The sequence below is a fragment of the Ptychodera flava genome, chromosome 14 (assembly GCF_041260155.1).
Source record: "Ptychodera flava strain L36383 chromosome 14, AS_Pfla_20210202, whole genome shotgun sequence".
Lineage (NCBI taxonomy): Eukaryota > Metazoa > Hemichordata > Enteropneusta > Ptychoderidae > Ptychodera > Ptychodera flava.
In genome coordinates this window covers 1,024,417-1,045,763 of record NC_091941.1, presented here as the reverse complement: position 1 = coordinate 1,045,763, position 21,347 = coordinate 1,024,417, and the positions used below count along the sequence as shown (strand labels likewise).

General features: G+C 35.1%; 1 protein-coding gene across 2 annotated transcripts in view; it reads right to left on the bottom strand.

The window, feature by feature from the left end:
- Positions 1 to 400: 400 nt before the first annotated feature.
- Positions 401 to 21,347, bottom strand: part of LOC139148897 (nuclear pore complex protein Nup133-like) — an 84,198-nt gene continuing 63,251 nt past the window's right edge. For both annotated transcript variants that reach the window (XM_070720344.1, XM_070720343.1), the window contains exons 20-35: positions 20,520 to 20,622; positions 15,179 to 15,298; positions 14,631 to 14,730; positions 13,898 to 13,941; positions 12,769 to 12,985; positions 11,861 to 11,994; positions 11,415 to 11,454; positions 8,929 to 9,053; positions 8,191 to 8,250; positions 7,666 to 7,732; positions 7,164 to 7,225; positions 6,325 to 6,381; positions 5,414 to 5,494; positions 5,018 to 5,079; positions 4,082 to 4,167; positions 401 to 1,575 (exon numbers count right to left, since the gene is read on the bottom strand). In XM_070720344.1, the coding sequence (XP_070576445.1) occupies positions 1,439 to 1,575; positions 4,082 to 4,167; positions 5,018 to 5,079; positions 5,414 to 5,494; positions 6,325 to 6,381; positions 7,164 to 7,225; positions 7,666 to 7,732; positions 8,191 to 8,250; positions 8,929 to 9,053; positions 11,415 to 11,454; positions 11,861 to 11,994; positions 12,769 to 12,985; positions 13,898 to 13,941; positions 14,631 to 14,730; positions 15,179 to 15,298; positions 20,520 to 20,622 (1,495 nt within the window). In that variant the 3' untranslated portion in view covers positions 401 to 1,438. The remainder of the gene's footprint in view (positions 1,576 to 4,081; positions 4,168 to 5,017; positions 5,080 to 5,413; positions 5,495 to 6,324; positions 6,382 to 7,163; positions 7,226 to 7,665; positions 7,733 to 8,190; positions 8,251 to 8,928; positions 9,054 to 11,414; positions 11,455 to 11,860; positions 11,995 to 12,768; positions 12,986 to 13,897; positions 13,942 to 14,630; positions 14,731 to 15,178; positions 15,299 to 20,519; positions 20,623 to 21,347) is intronic.

Genomic DNA, 21,347 nt, shown 5'->3' with positions numbered 1-21,347 from the left:
CTCTTCTATCTCTTTGATAATCTCATATTTGCATATTCAATATGGCATCAAGGGCTAATGATCATTACCAAGAAACATGTGACATCAAATTGAAATTTATCATCTCGCAACATTTCTCTCAAAGATGAGAACTACTAGAGTGGGGCATTTGCCCAGAGTAGTTATTGATTGCTGGTGAGTGGAACAAAGTAGGGGCATGGAAAATGCTGCAGCAAAAATATGAACAATACTTCATTAATGAATATATGTGATCTCCTGGGCCTGGACAACATCTGTTTGATTGTGAAATTTCTAATACCAGAAGCTAAAATACTTTGTAATGAAAGCCAAATCTTCCACAATGCACTATGCACAATACACCCATGGTAATAAACAAAAACATACAAACAAACAAACAAAATCATACAAAAAATGTTTTTATTTCTTCATTTCCTTTTCCTTGTTCACTTCAAGGCACAGAGCTAGAGTACATTTCAAAAGGAAATATATATCACATGCTGCACAATACATGGTTTTGCAAGATCCATGCAAATCTTCATGTCAGTGATGATTATCATAAGAAGTGTCTAATATTGGTTGTACAGACTTGTACAGTTAATGATTAAGGTAGAATGCGCCTCAGAGAAAGATATTCAGACTCTCAAATATTTATAATACTTTGCTTGTCTACCACTCTTGGAGTAAAAACATTTTTCACCGTCTCGTTTTTCGGGACTTTCAAAATTCAATTTTTCCCCATCGAGATGGCACAGGGATGGCAGCAATTTTGAATTTCAAATATCAGTCAAGGTTGGGTAATTTGTTTTTCTAGCTCCAAACTCTACGAGTAACCCCTAATTTTCATCCTTATTGGTTAGAGAATGATTGAAAGTTCCACTGAAGAAAGTTCGAGTAAAAGTTTAAGTCTGTTACTTTTGCGGTGCATACTACCTTAAATTTGTGAAACATAAAACCAGTTTCTCTGCATTTATTTGTATGTCCTGAAAGTATGTAACATACATCCCTTCCTTTACAGATAATATTTTCCTATATTACTTTTGAATAAATTGGTCCATCTATGTACCTGCGGGGATGCAGAAGTATAGGCCGTTACAAGTAGAGTGTGAACGCACAAAGTTTGTGCAAAATGTCTTGATTTTTTAGTAAAACTAAATTTTCACAGCCAGCAAATTTTAGCTGACAGCCGGTTGTTTTTGCCGGCCAGCTATTTTCTACATCCCTGACCTACAGTGGTAACCTTCTGCACGGGTAACAGGAGCTACACAACCCTATCCCCCATTTTCTACTTCATTCTGGGTCTCAATATTCATGAAGTGATCAGCACATTGCACAGTTACTTGAACAGTTTTTGCATTCTTTTCCATTTCTTGAACTCCAGTACGTCAACGCACAAACCAGACAGCTAATATTGTCTCAAAAGTGACAAAACATCTACTCCTCATTGAAGGACTCGTTCAATTTGCTCATATCCTGCTCTTGTCAGATATTGGAAGTGAGGACTGTCTTTAAGATCTCCTAGTTCCTCCGCTTGAAGTAAAGTATCCACATCTGGAAGATATTCTAAAAGGTCAAGACCTGCAGATGAAAGAAACAAATGAAAATATCTCCTATAGGATGCAAGACTTGTTTCAGCCATAAATCTAAAATTTTACAACACATCTGCAGTCACACTATGTGATGCCATTTTTCCATCTTCAAAAACAGAGAGTGGCTGCTATTGCAAAAAGTGTTATCAAATTTATGTTAAAGGCACATGAGCTGCAACTTTTCGCATTATTTTCATGATTTTACATTTAGATTAAAATTAGCTCATAGAAATGTTCTTACTCAGGGATGTTTACTGACAAGTATAATCATCCACTGAGTGGGATTGCATGCGGAGGTTTCAGTAAGACAAATAATAAATGGGTGCCGCACCCAAATATGGCTGCCTCAATACAACTACATGATAAACAGCATAAACGTTTGAATCTTTAAAAATACAACATGGTGCAACCAACTGAAAAGACGGGAAAGGGATTCACTATACTTTGACAAAAAATTCTCCGTTTTTCACATGACATGGCAAGATGTTGCGGAAAATGGCCGGAAATTTAAAATGAACAAAAATCTGTTAAATTTGTTGCCTATTCTGCCACAAGCAAATGTTGTTGAGGCACAGATAATGACTATGTTGTTCAATTTGCAGATTGCAATGAATATCTGAAGAAATTTGAAGTACCTTGAGGTTGGATAAATTTCGCAGAGTTGCAGCTCATGGACCTTTAAAGCTGAAATATGTATGAATCTATTGTTTCTTTATTGTTTATATTTTCTGCAATCATTGCTTTTGCTCACTTTTCACATTTCAAGATTTAATCTATCCCTATACTAATTGAGCCTTTATATTCACAATGTATACACATAAAAAGTCATGGACCTATCATAGACACAGGAAATTCATTTTATGTATTTTTTAGATAACATCATATATTAGATTGTCTCCCATTTTTTCTCAAAACTGTGGGTTTACGATACAAATAATTTGACAGTTCAATGGCAATGTTGACAGCAATAACTATGCTCTACATCCACATTTTCAGTGGGTCAATGGAATGTTAAGGCACTCACTGCAGGATGAAAGTATGCCTGAGTGTTGTATACACCGCTAACATATTTATACCTGAGAGCCCTTTAAGCCAATCCCTAGTGATGGCAGTGAACATTGTATCAATTTATTTTCAATAAGATATTGATTGAAATCTGCTCATATGTTGCTTGAGTGTTCAGGTAAAATCATAAATATTTCCATATATTGACTATCATACCATAACATTAATGTATCCAATGGTTTCTTGTACTCCAATTGAATCAACATTTTTTTTAGTTTTGGTGATGTTTGTATGTTTCAGCATATTTTGGCACACTTTGGGCAAGTTTGGTGCCATTGTGAACTGGGAACAACATGTAGGTGTGCAACTCAACATTGTATCAATTTCCGATAAAAGAATATCGATCAATAATGTTCACTACACAATTACAGTGGAGACTCTGTGCCGTCCCCCTCTATTCTATGTTATTTTGTCCAATTTACTGCAACGTTCACATTCACCTAAAGTAGGTATAAAAGACAAAAACTTGACAGGTATTTGGTCTGTACAACTTAAGAGACACTTACTGATTAAAACGTGTCAATTTAAGACCCTTGTTCTGCTATCTAAACGCCGTCAGATCACCAAATTATTGACGCAACAGTATATTTCAGTGATCCGAATAAATAAAATGCAAATAAAACAATTTTCATAAAGAAATTCAAAAGTTTAGCATAATAGGATTTTTGTATATGAATCAAAAGATAATTGTGCCATTTTTTACCATTATTGGTTCAGTAATGAGGAATTAGAATTGGCAAGAAGAGTGTAACTTGTATGGTACATTGGACACAATTGTTTTCAATGGGAAATTAAACTTGTTAGCCATATCGTGAAATGAAACCCTGTTGGTTAAATCTTTCATTTCGCCATTATTCTTTTCAATATTTGAGATTACACATCTCATGAATGTTAAAACCAACTCAATCATTTTAATTTTTATGAGTTTCCCTCTTGTTTTTATGACGTGATGAGTTTAAGATCATTTGTGCTGTTGGCTGTGTTTTCACCTATTTTTGCATATGAATATTATCACTAAGGTATTTTCAGAATTCCTCCATGAAATTATTGTAAAATTATCATAACGGAAAGGGCAACATATAAGAAATGTAACCTGCAACGGTTTGACCAATATTTAGCTGTGCAGCGAGGGAATTCAGTGAAATTGAAGGCAGAAGGCGGATTTGACTCTCTGTACGCTTACTGGACATATGTGTGGCAAAAACTTGTATACACTATTCTGAAACAAAATTGGGGGACCTTTGGTCCCTCAGTGACTGTAAGCGATTGCCGCAAAATTATTAATACGTAAACAAGGTATGGAGACATGTCAAGAAACATGCAAATAAATAGACTGCAATTTTCAAATGTGGAATGTTCATACTAGCATAATCAGTATTGCCAATGACACTGAGTTTGATATCCACTGAGTCGATGATAATCCAACTTACCTTGATCATATGCCAGTTCTATTGTTTTGAAAAAGATAGTTTGTTGACAAGCTTGTAATGGTTCAGGGCCTTGTATCTGATGCCAACTGAATAAAATACAAGGAAAATGATGTCATCAAATTTTAAAGAGACTAACAATTTTCATGAGTAAATGTGTTTAAACATTCAGTAATAAGCTATGCACAAATCACCATTTCCAGATAGGTCACTAGGTCAATCGTGCCACCATGGAAGAGAAATTGTAACAAACACCAGCAGGGCTTTCTATGATTATACAATTTTTCAATCACATAGCAGTCTCTAGGATATTCAGTTGTATCACATTATGTACATGAGTCTCAGTTTAATTCATTGAATGGAACTTTTCCATCAAATGATATTTGTATGATCACGGCACGACCTCCTGTGCAAACCTATAGCAACACAAAGAAGCTGTGATTATGTATTGTACAGGAGTCTTCGCAATCTTCATCAGCATGGTATCACTTTTACTGTGTCTGCCCTCTATGTTCAAACATTGTTTAACTTTCGGGTAAATGCCTGCCCTCTACATTCATACATAGTTTAACTTTCGGGTACATGCTTGCCCTCTATGTTCAAACATGGTTCAACTTTCAGGTGCATGCCTGCCCTCTATGTTAAATATACAAAATGGAGGTAGACATCTCAAAACCAATTGGTCTTTCTTATGTAGTATAACTACATTCTTGGTTAATGAAGTTGGAAATCATCTATGTTAATCATTAAAAATGGTCTGACATACTCAACCAATCTTTACACTTATGTGAGAAAAGTTTGGTCAATTCTCAGGATTTCTATTTGCAAGTTTCAGTCACGGATTCAGTCAATATGAAGAAATTTAAAATATGTAAAACTGAATCGCAACTTGATTCAGACTAGGCAAGGATGCCATGTAAATTCAAAACTAAGACTTACTTGTCTTTTTTAATTGCTTGGCACCAAATATGAAGCTTCAAGCCTGTAAAGTCTTCATCATCCTTCAGAAAATGAAAAGTTGTCAGAAATATTTCAATCCTAACAGACACAAGTGGACTTTAATATGATATTTCATTAGTTCTATAGTTTCTGCAAACCACATTAGAATACAGCGTAACAATCAATTCCAACACTGAACTTCTACTCATTTGTCCCCAACATTGAACTTCTACTCATTTGTCCCCAACACCTTCCTTGAAACTTGACTGATCTTGATTCTGAGTACTAACTGTGACATTTTCTAGTTACAATTCCCAGTGGTAGATGTAATGTCAGTACAGATTTACAGAGTCATCAAATTTATACTGGATCACACAGATGAGGAAAAACTGTTACCTTGGCAACAAATCCCAGCAGGTCAAGAGCTTTCTTGAAGTCATATTCATTGGAATTGATATTGTGTTCACTTGTGTAGAGCTACAGAAAAACAAAAAACAAAAATAGTGAACGATCACTGAGAAGTATCATGAAATGAACGGTCTATAGTCATGGATACCATGACACTATTTACACAAAGAGTCTATAGACTATATAGTGTTTCATTGATATGTATGAGCATTGGTGTTCTACATAAATGCCAGTGAATCTCACAAATTTTAATAGCAAAGTTGACATAAATATAAAAAATCTCTTAGACTAGTAATTTCCTCTGAAAGTACGTAAGTCTGAATGGTGTGTACTTGTGGTGAATTAAAGTATTACATAAAGTACAAACTGTACACAAATACTGCATTTTATTATATGCAGGAAATCATCCATTTTTTGTTATTTTTCTTTGCATAAGTCTTTGCTAGGTGTACAACTTCCTGGGCTTATGTCAACCTAGGTTTTCAAAATTTCAAGCTAATGTCAACCTGGGCTTACAAAACCCTGGGCTTATATCAATCTTGGCTTATATCAACATTGGCTTACAACATCATTGGCTTGCATCAATGTGGGTGTACAACAATCTGGGTTTATGTCAACCTAGGCTTTCATCACCCTGGGCTTAAAGGAACAAGGAATCACTCTTCACATTGTCCAATCACTATGGAAATCTAATATTCAATACTGACATTGTTGGTAAGACTTCTGTAGACCAAACGAAACACTGTATGTAAGTCACTATTGGATAAATGCTACTGTGTCTCTGTCTGTTGTATTTCTCTTGTAAATTCAATAATTACAAATGAAGGATGAATAGAACTTTGCAATGTCTCATTCAGTTCACATGTACACCAATATCCACTCTTTGACCTTTGACCCACCTGTATCAGCTGTTTGGCTGTCAGTGGCGGCATCATATCCAAATCAAGCTCAAACTTCTATGATGAAATTACAAATATAAAAAGTGAGTGAATGAGCAGCTTGATCTGTTGAAATATTAGTTTGGTAAACTAACAGGTGAATACCAGGTTAATGCCTTAATGAGGATAAGGAAAGTAAATACTTGAAATGCTGACATTCTAAAAGATGACTGTCATTAGATGTGCAATTTTGGTAAACTGGTTTTTCATCATGGTATAGTGATTCCCTTTCTCATTCTACACAGAACAATATTTTTGAAAAGGTAAGTTTAAAGGATGGTGGTCATCAGAACTACACATGTGTGACTTTCTTATTTACAAACAATGTACATTTGTATTTCATGTACTATATATAGATGCATATCGCATCATGTCAACATAACTGCAACATTCAAGTTTGCAATATACGTTATGACAGACATGTTTTAACTTTCATCATTTGCCAACATACCACTGATACAGTGTTTACACTGGTCATAAGGGTACCAAGGGACCTTTGAGTGCAGTTCCAATGACCGCGTCCCTTTAAATCATTCCATCAAGAATTTGAGAATGGAAATATGCTTTTTTTATAACTTGCATTATTTCTGTCTACCTACAATGATGAATTAATATGCTGCAGTACTCTAAAGTTATCGTGAATGATGACTGATGACTTTCTCATTTTCTCCAAATATAAGATTGCATTATAGAAGTCCACTCTCACCCATCCCTCTCTCCCCCTAAAAAAGTGATGGATTACCCCAGTCTTGAAACAGCAGATAACATATTTCTCAAGGAGATGTGAAGTTGATACTTACTTGTAAAACTTCATTTGGTAATGATTCCTGATGTAACAGCAGTGTCTGCTCATCAATGAGTTCTAAAGAAACAAGCAAGAGAAACTCTTAAACGGCAGGCTATGGAAACACTGTACATCATTTCCTAATAGTGGCAGGTGTTTATTTATAGTCATCAGAACTCCATTGCAGAAATTTTACAAAGATTTTGTTAAACTCTCTGAACTAAAATGTATTGCATATTTAAGCAGAAAGTAAGGATGAACAAATTGTTTAGAACCTTTTGAGTGAGGTTGATCTGGTGGTTAACATCCAGGAGAGCAAATTCAATTACACAGTTAAAGATGACCTGATACACACTGACAATGCAATTTTTGTTAGAAATTAACACATACATGAAGAACACACTAAAATGGCACTGTGTTGGTATTACCACAGTGAAATGTTACAGCATTTTGATTGTAACATGGTGAAATTAAATGCCACTGCATTATGGTATACTTTACAATGTCAGTTGATTTACCTTGTATATCTTCATCCTGAGGACTACCATCAGCCAATGCAGCTAGCTTACTTAAACTTAGCAGTGTCTGCAATGCAAGGATATTATTTACTAGAGGCAAAAATTGACGCACACAATTTCCTTTTGTATTTACAAGATTTTTTTTTCAACTTTTTCCAAACATGTTATATCTGAAAACTGTTTGCTAAAATGTCCTTATCTAAAAACCCTGTTTCTTCAACTTTTAAATTTTTGTTGTTAAAATCATTTAAAATAATGGTTCACAAACTCACCCTTTTCTTAGAAAAACTGTCTGTTTCTAATAATGGTTTCACAAACTCACCCTTTTCTTACTTAGAAAAACTGTCTGTTTCTAATAATGGTTTCACAAACTCACCCTTTTCTTAGAAAAACTGTCTGTTTCTAATAATGGTTTCACAAACTCACCCTTTTCTTAGAAAAACTGTCTGTTTCTAATAATGGTTCACAAACTCACCCTTTTCTTAGAAAAACTGTCTGTTTCTAATAATGGTTTCACAAACTCACCCTTTTCTTAGAAAAACTGTCTGTTTCTCTGCAAGCAAGTCTCTTCAGTGTTTGATGAGCCTATGAACAGATTGTAATTAAAATGTCATTGGAGATGTACACTGAAATTCACAAGTCTGAATCAAACAATCTCCATAGCAGCTGTAACCATGACAGCTGTGCTATCATATTATAAAACTAAGACTTTTCTCCTCTATTTAAAAGACATCCTGGTAACATGAAATCCAAGACTGAATTGCTTTATCAATTTTTAGCAAGACATCGGCAGCATTGACCAGCTATTTGTTAATTTTTGCTGGCAATTTTCCTAATCAATTTTCTCATGCATGAAAGGTAGATACATCCTCCTGGAATTCCTGTCCTACCCTGACAACAAAGAAATCCTGACTACAAAGAAATCAAATTTGAACAATATTTACATAAATGCAATGTTGCATGGTTTGTAACTGTGAAATCTCTTCACTTGGTATTTGTCAATGTTAAATTGAATTTTAGCACTTCTGAAAGAAATATCATTTGCCAAATTCATCATACTATCAACACGTAGTAAGATGTCCGTAAAGTTTTTTTGTCAGTAAGTACAGGCAAAAATACCATCTAAAGATGATTTTATACATTCATTTAATCAGCATTGTTTGAATGTGCATATCAACTTGTAATGAGCCACTCACTATAATGTACAATATTCATTAGCCTAAAATTATTTGCAGAGGCAGTAAAAACAAAGCGTTGGCTAACCTTTCCAAAAGAGTTCATCTGAATGTCATGAAGCCAGCTGAGATGATCATGTGAATCAAGGAATTCACTCAATTCTCTTTGTTGACTTTGTGGAAGTGCCTGTGATAGTAGCTTTCCTCGTTTCCCTGAAATTCATCAAAATAAGACATTTTAGCTGTTCATTCCATAATACTGATATCAGCTGGAATGGAGAAATCTGAAAATCATGATTATCACAATTTTATACATTTACTGCAAAAATTTAGGCCCTAATGTTTTAAATAATTGTTCATACATATTGAACTGTCAACTCAATGATATTTTCAACAAATATGATACAAGTTGAATCTAATTTTGTGAAAGCACTTTATTTCATGTACTCTCACCAGTGGCTCAAATATGCACAAGACTCCTTTATGTTCTTGAGAGTTCAATTGTACCTTGAAATTTATTTGGAACGAAGATTTCTCAGGAATATTACTGAATGTCAATCTCGTTCTAGGAAAAACTCATCTGCCATCAATTTGCAGGATACAGTAATCATATGCAGGTGTAGTGGTTGACAAACATTACAAAGATAAAATGAATAGATACATAAAGAAATGATTACTTTAGCCTGGAGTAATTGGATAACATTTGTTACACTGTAAAGACTTTTTAATTGGATAACATTTGTTACACTGTAAAGACTTTTTAATTGGATAACATTTGTTACACTGTAAAGACTTTTTAATTGGATAACATTTGTTACAATGTAAAGACTTTTTAATTGGATAACATTTGTTACACTGTAAAGACTTTTTTATTGGATAACATTTGTTACACTGTAAAGACTTTTTTATTGGATAACATTTGTTACACTGTAAAGACTTTTTAATTGGATAACATTTGTTACACTGTAAAGACTTTTTTATTGGATAACATTTGTTACACTGTAAAGACTTTTTAATTGGATAACATTTGTTACACCGTAAAGACTTTTTAATTGGATAACATTTGTTACACTGTAAAGACTTTTTTATTGGATAACATTTGTTACACTGTAAAGACTTTTTTATTGGATAACATTAGTTAACAAGGTGTTGATACAGCAAAATTAGCATCATAGGACTAAATGCTAACAGCATGAGTAAACTTCAAACTTGATTCATGCCTGTTATGATGACTTTTTGAAAGGCATTTCAGTGTTCATGCTAACGCTTGCCAAATTCAATTTGGAGAAAATATTTTGCACTTTGTTCGTCACCTTGGCGAAGTTCTTACTCGATCTTGCAGGTAAATAATCATTCACTATGTGCAATGTCTAGACAGTGAATCATATGGCAGCCATTTTCACTGAGTGTTTTGATCTCACAGAACTATTAGAGACTCGTATCAACTTGTGGGAGTTTGTCATCATAACTGTAATATTACTAAATGTAGCAAACATGAAGGGTTGGGAAAACAGCATCAAAATCAAATACCGTACTTGTCTGAGTATAAGCCCCTGCTAGTGTATAAGCCCATCCACTGATTTCAGTGAACTTTTGAAAATCCTGTACATCCATGTATAACCCCCTTCCCTACCTTAACTCAAATACGAAAAGGTAAGGAGAGTATAATATGTTGTAAGGGCTGGTAAAATTACTTTTCAAATTAAACAAACTATTAAAAGATGTCAAACAATGGGACATCGAAGTTCCCATAACAGTATTGTAAGGAAAATAACACGTGTTTCCATTATCTTCATGATTCTGTGACCCTCCATTCCCCGTCACCTAAATAGAATAGTCCCACTCTCAAATCACATCTGCCATTATTTGTACTTTCATTCATGAACACGATGTTGGTTTTCATCCTCTAAAGATGCAATTTCACTTGTTTAAAGCAATTATCCTTTCATCTATGAAGAGTTTAACCTGTGTCTATTTTCACTGATATGTTGTTGTTTTCACAAGAGGGAGACTTTTTGATTTTGGAAAGATGAGTTGCTTTTACATGCAGCAAATGCAAGCCGGTTCACAGTTCACACTATGTGGTTGATGATCTGCAGCACACAAGATGTCTTTGACGTCTTTTTGCATTCCAAGGCATGATTCATGCAGAAATTTCACCAAATTGTCACTTCTGTATCCAGGCATTCAGATTGTGTAATCAGTTCGATTTCAAACAGTCATATGAAATACTACAGTTAGTTAACCTTCAAAATCGTCGCTCAGTTTTGCTGTCTTTTGGCTATGGTAGTCTTTTGGTATAAATGTAATCTTGCCATGCCAGTTCATGAAGAGCGTGACAACGTGCAAATTTCACATGTGTTCACTATGGGCAAATCTGATGTTTACGTTTGCTCAAAAAAGGATGATTTGTCAGTAAAATTGCTATGAAAAAAATGGCTAATCAGTTTCTAATTAAGCGAATTTAGATGACATTAGTCAAAATGGCTGTAATGTTTTTGAAATCTACCACTAACACTGCATTTCTATTAGGAACCACGTCTTTTAAGAAGTTTTAAAGGAAGTGGTACTTACCTTCATCTAAGTACCATTTGAATACAAAATCTGTAAAACCCTAAAAAGACAGTAAAAAGTGAACATCAGCTATGAAGTGATGGAAAACACAAACTAGGATTTTGACAACTGTGACAAAACCTGCACTGATTGTTACTATGACAATGCTTTCACAGAAAAATTTAAGCATGACAGTTGTAGTAAAACCATAAAGCTAAATATTAAATTCTAAACACTGCTATGTTTGACATGAGCAATTCTCAACCTCTATAATATTTTATACTGATTTTTCAAAAAAACTGACATGAAACCTAAAATTTCAGAAAACAGACATAACTAGCACCTGTTAAAATAAAATGAGCACATTGCTTGGGTTTATAGTTTACCTCAATAAGACAAACGCTGCAAACTTGGGAAACACATTTTACTAGCTATCACCTCAAATACTGGGATGTACACTCTCTTACCTTTTCAGCAAACTGATTCATATAGCGTTGAAGTCTCTCCTGGTTATTGGTGTCTTCACAAAGTTTGACAAGGATATTAAAATCACAGTATTTCTCAGCAAGAGAAGCAGCTCTCTCTAATTGTCCATGCTCAACTGTTAAAGAGATAAGACAGAATTGAATAAATTCTCTGAAAGAGACACTGTAAACAGAGTTGAAGTATCTCTGTACCTGTCATACAATATTATCAGTGCCACACAGACAATCAATTCAGTTTATATATTCATCTGTATAACACCCTATATTTTCCTTATACTTTCCCCACCTTTCCAGGCTAACCATTCAATCCCCAAAATTCTAGACTAACCATTCCATCCGCATCTTTCCAGGCTAGCCATTCTTTCCCTTCCTTTCCCTATTAGTGCAAGATGCGAGGTATAATGATATTCAAATATGCAGATTACATTAATGAGCATTGTTTCGGTATTAAAATTCTATGCTAATGACCCTTAATCAATGTGGAATATTCAGGTATCTCGGTTCTTGCATTGTATATCCTTTCCAGGCTAACCATTAAATCTCCCCTTCATCTTTATTTTACAATTAAGAGGATTTCTCTGGTGTTATTTTTTGTTTTATGAGGAATGTTGAATTTTCAGTTTTGGGGGCGACTTGCAGCAATTTCGAAGCTGTTATCCTATTGGTTGGCTGAATCTTACCAATATAATTAAAACAATACAAATAAACTCCCTAAGTTGCTGTGAATAGTGACAATCGACCAATCAGATATAACCTTGCAAACACGCTGCGAGTCAGCCGCAGTTTTGCTTCACCTCATACTTCAGTGATACCCTTGTATTTCTATTTTTACACACTAGTAAAACTTCCCATAAAACAAATCTATCACATTCAGCTGAAAACCAACTCACCAAATGGAATGATAAGAGCATATCTTTGCTGTTCATAATTGTGTAGTATTTCATCGTAGTGGATAGTTTCATCTGTGTTTCTGTCCTTGATGGATTCTAGCTGAGCTAAGTAACCATCAAGTAGTATATCTGTCAGGTCTAACAGCTGCTGGAAAAGGTTACCTCTCCACTGGACATCATCGGTTTGATTGACTCCATAGTTCAGGATGATATTGTGCTGATGTTGGAGGTGCAGCATGGGACACCATGATTGGGATTGGTGAAAGACAAGATAGACAAGAAATCTGAGTAAGATAAGTGGTACTGAGGCGACAATGATACTGTGTCTTGGATGAAGACACTCTTTTATGTAATGAATAGGGGAAATAGATACTGAATTTATTGCTAAGTTTTGGAGCTTAGAGAAAACCAGTCAGCTAGGATACACTTGAATATCATATTGTCAGAAATAGCATAGCAGAAACTGTATTGCTCCTTTAAAATGATATTTAGTGAATTTCAGATGATGTATTCGAAACCAATTTTTTTTTCTGACCTACTGTATTTTTTGTAATTTCTCTTTATTCATTTGCAGCTACAAATACATTTAGCTTTTTGTGTTTATAATAAGCTTTTCTAGTTTATTTCTTCAATAAACTCATGATAAACCCCAATAACAGTAAATGTAAGGTCATTTCCCATAAGCAAACAAGGCAGGGTTTTCATCGCAGAACAGCACTGACTGATTTTGTAAACTAATGAATCATTGTCCAAACAACAAAGACTGGCTTAATTTCAGCTTTTTTTCTAATTTATTAATCAAAACTTTGCCACGGTGACTGGTTGTGTGCTCAAAATATGACTAATAATTGTGAACAGTGTTCTTGGCAACATGCCAAAGTACCCGACAAGGTTTCAAATATTCAATCATCCAAGCAAGAAAGAGACAGAATTCACAATGATGTTTTTTTGAGCTAATAATAGATATATCATGAATGAATGAAGGAGGGCCAATATACACTAAATATTAGTTGACTTAGTTTACTACATAATGTTGAATTATTGATTTTTTAATATAAGGCAGCTTTGTGCAACAAGTCATGTTTATCTAACATCCATAAAGACAGTGGAAAATTGAGAGCATTCTTACTTGTCTAGAAATGATTGCTCGCATTCCTTTGGGACCTGTCGAAGCTGTCAATGTAAAAAAAGTGTTATCAAGTATTAATATGTCATTATGTGAGAGGCTTGGACTGCAGGCAGCTCGGCAGATAGCTCTCACAATGTACTATATAAAGTGACGACAGATTGAATGCAGCTACAAAGACAGACAGTGAGAATAATGGACACTCCTCAATTGAAACAACAGGGAATAATAGAAATCCATGAGTGTGTTTCCTCTTGACATGGAGATTTGAAACTGAACAACTCAACAACTACTGTTGATTGACTGGAAATACAGCAAGGTCTACATTGTGTACATTTCTAATTTAGAAGAATAAAGTACCTTGTACAAAGCATAGAGCAGTGTTTGTATATCCTTTGCATGTAAGATCTACATATTGCTGAAAAGGTCCATGACCTTTAACCTCCATACAAGTATTACTAAACTTGAATAGTGGGAAATACTCTTTGATTTGTAAGTCAGGTTATATCAATTTTTATCAAAAAACATTAAAGAGCTACATGAAAACCACTTTTGAAAACGATTTGTTAGACATACATCAGTGTCAATTTCCTTTCATTAATTATCAGCTGATACTCTCTTGAAGTGTATTAAAATGCAAGGTAAAGTAAATGCTGATTAACATTGGTATAGACTGCTTTTGATAGCTACTGTTTTACAGTGGTTTTTTAATATGTAAATAAAGTGATACAATTACCTGTCCATGGTAAAAACTCTAAGTGTGTGGTTAAATTGTTGGTGGACTGGTAGACAAGGGCTTTTGATTGCCTATACTGCCAAGCTTCATGTAACATACCCTGTATGATAAAAAACGCACTGCATTGTCAAATGGACAAACACCAATCGTAATTCCTGAAGACTTTGGTAAATTGTGAATGAAACTTTCGGTTAAAAAACTGCTCCGCCGGCAAATATAAGTGATTTTCATTTGATAACTGAGAAAACATTATATTTTATGCAAAAAATTTGGACATTTCCTACTAAAAGAGAACTAGGTACTGATAAAACAATGATATAGGAACAGTATTTGAGGTTTTCAATAAAACAGCAAAACCTACATCATATTTTCATGACTTTGCATGCAAGATGTCCAAATTCAATTACACTATTTCAGTAATGATCCTCCATGTTTTCCTATACAGTGATTTGAAGTGAAGTGTAAATGAAAGCAGACTACAAAACATGTCAGACACACAGACAGGTTCAGACAATACAGAATACAGTGATGAATCTATACTGTCTGACCTCAAGGATTGCATTGACATTGGATATCAGTGTCAGCTGATCATGTATGGCTATCTGTCCATTCAACTTGTCTTGTTCATAGTCCATCAAACACTCCATAATTTCATGGATTCTGGACACCTGTTAAAATAGATGGAAAAAATTCCTGTGTAAAATTACCTAAAATATCAGAATAATGCTGAAGTGAAATCTTCCTGAAATAAATCTTGAACAAGGTGGTGATGATGTTTATACATGCGTTTATCACTTTACTGATATCAGTATGTACACTGACAGCATTGATAGAAATAGAAATATTGAACCTTTCTGTAAAACATGCAGTTGATCATACTGTTGATTTTGGCTGAAGGAATAATATGATAGAGATATTATAGAATTTTGCCTCTTTTTGACCTTTCTTTATGGCTTCAGGTTTTAACGTGAGATTTTTATGGTTTTAAAAACGTTTGGACAAATATTTAGTTGTGCATGTTAATGATAATATTGTGACATCATTAGACACAGTGTTTTGCCCAGGAACTGTAAAGGTGGGACACAAGTGTCCCATGATTGTTAAAATGGGGGACATTGAGTTACAATAGGGGGTCAATGTGTGAGCGAAGAATGCAGAGCAAAGTAAAGTCACCAAGGCAGAAAGGTATTGTCAACATGTAGGGCTGTTGTTTTCCATCAAAAATTTGATATCATGAATACATACATTCATTTTAAAATTAAGATTGCTGAACGTCTCCTATAATGGTTTGTGACAAAGTCATTTTAACTGGTTGTATTTACAGTTTTGAATTGTAAAACAAGACATCATCATGATAAAATCAATTTCATGCGCATTTTTCTTTTCTGGGGATTCTTGCCATTTACTGCATTGCATGTGTTTAACAGAAATAAGAAGATGTTTCATTACACTTATGACTCCAGAACTATGATGTGGTTGAAGACAATAGTTTGATGCACATTGTAACCTGGTTTTATTTTTCATTACTGCTATAAAGTTCTCTTCTTTATTAGAATTGCTCAAATGACTGACACTTCTCCCTGAAAATTTCAAAAATATAGTTTGAAAACACAAATATCTGAGATATCATGATAGCAATAGATATATTGCCATAATGCTGTTTTGACAAACTAGGTGGTTCTTGTTAAGATCAGCTACAATCGAGCTAGGGGGTCTTGACTATATAAGGAATTCAGCATGGTGACCTCGATCTCTCCCTGGGCTGGCTTGCAGACGATTGGAGAGTTGTATGACACTCCTTCTGGGGAAATTTAAGGCAAATTACTACTTTGAAAGTCAGGGATATAGTGTTTCAACAAAATTGTGGGGTTGATGATATTTTTAGGTGAAGTCATGAGCTTCCAGTACACCAAATACGCGCGCAGTCAATTCTGTTTGATGCCATATGTGCACGGGCTAGTGACTGAAAATTTTATTCTCCGTACTTCACTGTACAAGCAAATATTTACATGTAAACATTTAATTTCAAGTTGGTGGTCAATAAAATTTGCTTTATGAAAAGTTTGTTGTTCTTTTAACAAGCCTTCCACTTCCAAAATCATTGTCTGGTTATCAGGATGGTATGTGGCCCGGCATTTGATTTTTGTCCAAAGGCCGCAGGGCCCAGTGGACACACATCGCCTTGCTCAAACCATGAATCGTAGACTGTAACAGACTAACTGATTTTCCAAAAGTGTTTACATTGTGACGACAAAAATAGAGACTAAATTAAATGTTTCATTGTCTCAATAGAGAAGCAATAACTGTATGGGCTATCAAGTGTGTAATTTGGTAGCTAAAAAAGTAGTCTGTCTGTGGACGCTGGACTTACAATTCTAGCCCTGATTTTAGTGCGTTCCTGTGACCAATGTCCGGTATTTTTGCGGGACATTGTTGCTAATCTTGCGTCAAAAGACGCAAGAACGCAAAACACTGTAGACACAAAAACTATGTACTACAATAGGGACACTCAACATTTGACACAAAACACTCACCCCGATCCCTAAATATGGAAGTGCTCATAAATAATAATTTTAGGTCAAAGGTATTGAAGTGTCCAATCAGGTTCATGCACAGAGTCCAAGGCCATGACCTACTTCATGTACTCCTGCCGTGTTTTGATTCTACTTCGCAAAGAAACGTGCTCGCCGTTGTCTACAAAAGTACATGTATGCTCTCTCTTTTAAGCATCTTCTTAGTTCTAACTGTATCAGATTAAAAAGGGATAGGCTTTGGTATGCGTGTACGATCGGCCTTACTTGTACCGTACCACGCTTCAAGTTGTGCAACTGCCGAGCCCAACCTGCATGCTCGGTCGGTATTCATTTACAATCATAATGGTTAGTTATCTTCAATTCTGATGAAGATTCATAAGTCTTAGTTTTGCAATCTTGTTTCGGTAAGATAATCCTGACAATCTGTGGCATGGTCAGACGTGGTGGTCATTTTATGATAAGCTGTCAATACAATACTGCCAAGCTACACAGCCTCACTATTGCAAAATATTGAGGTAGGCCTACAGCATTGTTGAACAAGACAAGTAGAAACTCCTTGTCTATGGCTGTACTAGATACAGAAACTGCAGAGGAAGACATCGTTGACATGGGCAGTCAGTAAATATTTTATTTGTTAAGCATCGAATTTAAAATCGGTAACAATGTAAGGCTTGACTTATGTACTGCAGCACAACCTCTGCAAATTGCATCCCATCACTGAAAGTTACATGCGTACCGTGTCCACATTTACAGGAATACTTGAAATCATTATAATGTAACACAGCAACTACCATTTAGTAAAGAGCATTGTTTGTGTATACGTTTTATTGTTGTTTTTGTCTGTCAAAATCATCACACTTACTGATACTAAGTATTCAAGGTACATAAGAAAATGAGAGATTTAGGGACAGCCAAGGTTGCTACATTGGCAGTAATTGAGAACTCAAACTCACTAAGGTTACCCAACGTTATCGAGAGAAAATTTGACCATCAATTATGGCCTCCGTTATTTTAAGTTTGATTGCAATTTTGATGATTTGAATAAACTGTCAGTACACTCATACCACAGGATTCAGACATAGCACGGAGGTACAAGCATTTTTTTACCTCCATGGTACAAGTGAGCTGCGTCCATGACCGTAGTGTTCAGAAGTCCGTTTCGTCGCAAAAATGTCAACTATTAAAACCTGTCATTTATGAACAGATGTTATTCTCAGCATCACAAACATATACGCCTCAAAGGCTATGCATCACCTAAAATAGTTATATTTAAATGCCTCGTAAATGGAATCCTCAGCTTTTTGTGAACCAGGAAGTAAAGGTGTTCGGCTCAACAATACATTGCCTATCGACAGCAAGGGAAACTGCCCACATTCCATGCCCCGGGTTCCATGCACCTTTCATCAAGGCCAGTGCAACGCTATCTGCGCAAAATTTGTGGCCACTCATGCTACCATGTGATGGCAAACCTCCCTTATTCTAACATCAACGTAGTTGACTAACTTTGGATTTCGATTTCGTAAATGTGATGTCAACGCAGCGAGTTGGGGTTGGCTCACTTTCTGCCTGCCCGCGTTCCGATATCCCCGGGCTGATATCCCGCATACAAAAGGCATAAGACCACCAGAAAGATTGCTAGAAATCCGTATAACTCTGTGTTGTCGTTTGTAAGTTGACATCATCGCTTGTCGGAGAGGTCTTTTCCAGGATTGGGAGCCATGGCTGTACAAATCTACACATATCACAGCACGCCCTTTCAGATCGCCTTTAACTCTTACAGTCAATTGAGAAAATTGAAATCCAGTTAACATATCTTAGCCAAGGGTTCAAAGATCACTTTACAACTACGACCCATCGCCAATGAAATGTTTCCTTTGAAAGCGTTAAAACTGAGTATAGGAAAATTGTGTTGCTGAAAGCCTTTGTGTTTGTATAGGGCATAAAAGCTGCTATCTGACTGGCTCAAATGTTGGTATAATGAGAAGGCGCTGTCTCAATTGAATATTCATGAGCACTACCATATTTAGGGAACGGCCAGTGTAAAATGTAAGAATGGATAGGTCTCATTGCAGAATATAGTTTTGGGTCAAAGGTCAAGATAATGATGACAGAAAAACCCCAACATTAAGTACAGACTTATTAATTTTGACATGGTTTTGGACCTCACTAGTTGAAAAGAGAAATACACATTTTGAGTATTTTAACAAACTGTCTTGAGGTTCACAGAGAAAACAAATCATATTATATTACTATGCCCTGTCCATCGCGTTTTGATTGGTTGAGATGAACCACGTGACTGCCCACAAATACACAGTAATATGGTTTGTTTTCATGCCCGTTAATATGAATAATATCGTAAACAGTGTAACTTTACGGCTAAAATGAAAATTGTGATTTGTACAAATTTCATAATCAACCATAAAATAAAATGGAGCATTTGTGGGCCAAGTTTAGATGCTTTTTATCAAAAAAATCTCCAGATTTGCAAAATTTTTGCAGTGCACACTACTCAATGACAGGTTCTGGGGCCCATTGTCATTCACACGGGAAATATTCGTAAATTTTGATGGTTTTTCGGGGTTTGTTGATAATATAATGGAAATAACAGACTCTGCACTGACCATTAATGTTCATTTATGGGCACGGGCAAGAGGAAAGCCAAATTTTGGATTTCATCTCGCCCTTGCCCATAAATAAACGTTAATGATCAGCGCGTCGTCCGTTATTTCTATATTAACAATGCTACAATTTTTGTTATACATACAAGAACACTCATTTGACTTACAACTGAAGAGAAGTACAAACAATGATATAATGATGCATAGTACAATACATCACTCTACAACAAATACAAGACAATGCAATGCAATACAATACAATACAATACAGCACAATTCATGATGACAGAATACAATGAAGTATAATGCAATGATATACAGTGATATACAGTCAGTGCAATACAATACAACTCATTACAATAGAATACAATAACAATAAATAGAACACCATATGATGCAATACAAGACAATGCAATGCAATACAAGACAATGCAATGCAATACAATGCAATGCAATACAATGCAATGCAAACCAAAACAATGCAATGCAATACAAGACAATGCAATACAATGCAATGCAATACAAGACAATGCAATACAATGCAATGCAATACAAGACAATGCAATGCAATACAATGCAATGCAATACAAGACCAGAGAGTGACAGAGTTCATAACGGCACAAAAAAACCAACAACATTAAAGTCTGTACTGTACAGTGCCTGTCATACCAGTATACAGTCATGAACAAGAGAGAGAATAATGAATGATATTTATTTGCAAGAAACGAGAGACACACCTCTCTGTAGAAGACATCTTGTGGAGTTAATCCAGATGGTACTCTGGTATTTCCTCTTTGTTGTAATACTTTCCTGATTGCAGCATCAACAACTGTTGGATATCTAAAAAATCATTAGAGAATGTTTAAAAGATTTTCAGCTTTGAGATTAGCTGAGTTAGTGCAACCTGAAAGCATGGAAGGTGTTAATTTTTGGTTCACCATAATCGAGCAATCACTGAAAATATTATGGAGTGCGTGCAGAATTGCATGATACATTTGCCATTACTAGGATACGAGTAGCCTGCATACACTATTGGAACAGAATTGTATCATAGATTGGCATTCCCTGACATTATCATAGTACATATTAACAACATGCATTATACATTAATTATCATTGAAAGTATTATAGTACATATTAGGAAGTGCACCTTAGACTGGCTATCACTAAAAATATCATTGAACACAATCAGAATTGCACTGTATAAGCCATCACTTCCAGTACCTTATTACATATTCAGAGTGGCAACATAAATTACCATTAAAATCCTATTAATTCGACCACTCGATTAATTCAACCACCCTATTTTCTCAAAATGTAATTTTATTTCACCCTTATCGGTTCGACCGCCAAAAATTGGGACTTTCTCAGTCTCTAATAATTTGACCAACCAATCATGCCAAACTGTTTTGAACATTTTATTTTCGATAAAATACACAGAACAATACAATGTACAGCACAGAATATCTAAGTTGGGACTTCAGGAAAGTCTTCTTAATGTTTCAATCATCAAATATTGTAAACATATTACTTATGAACAGTCAAAAAAAGTTGAAATCCCTTAT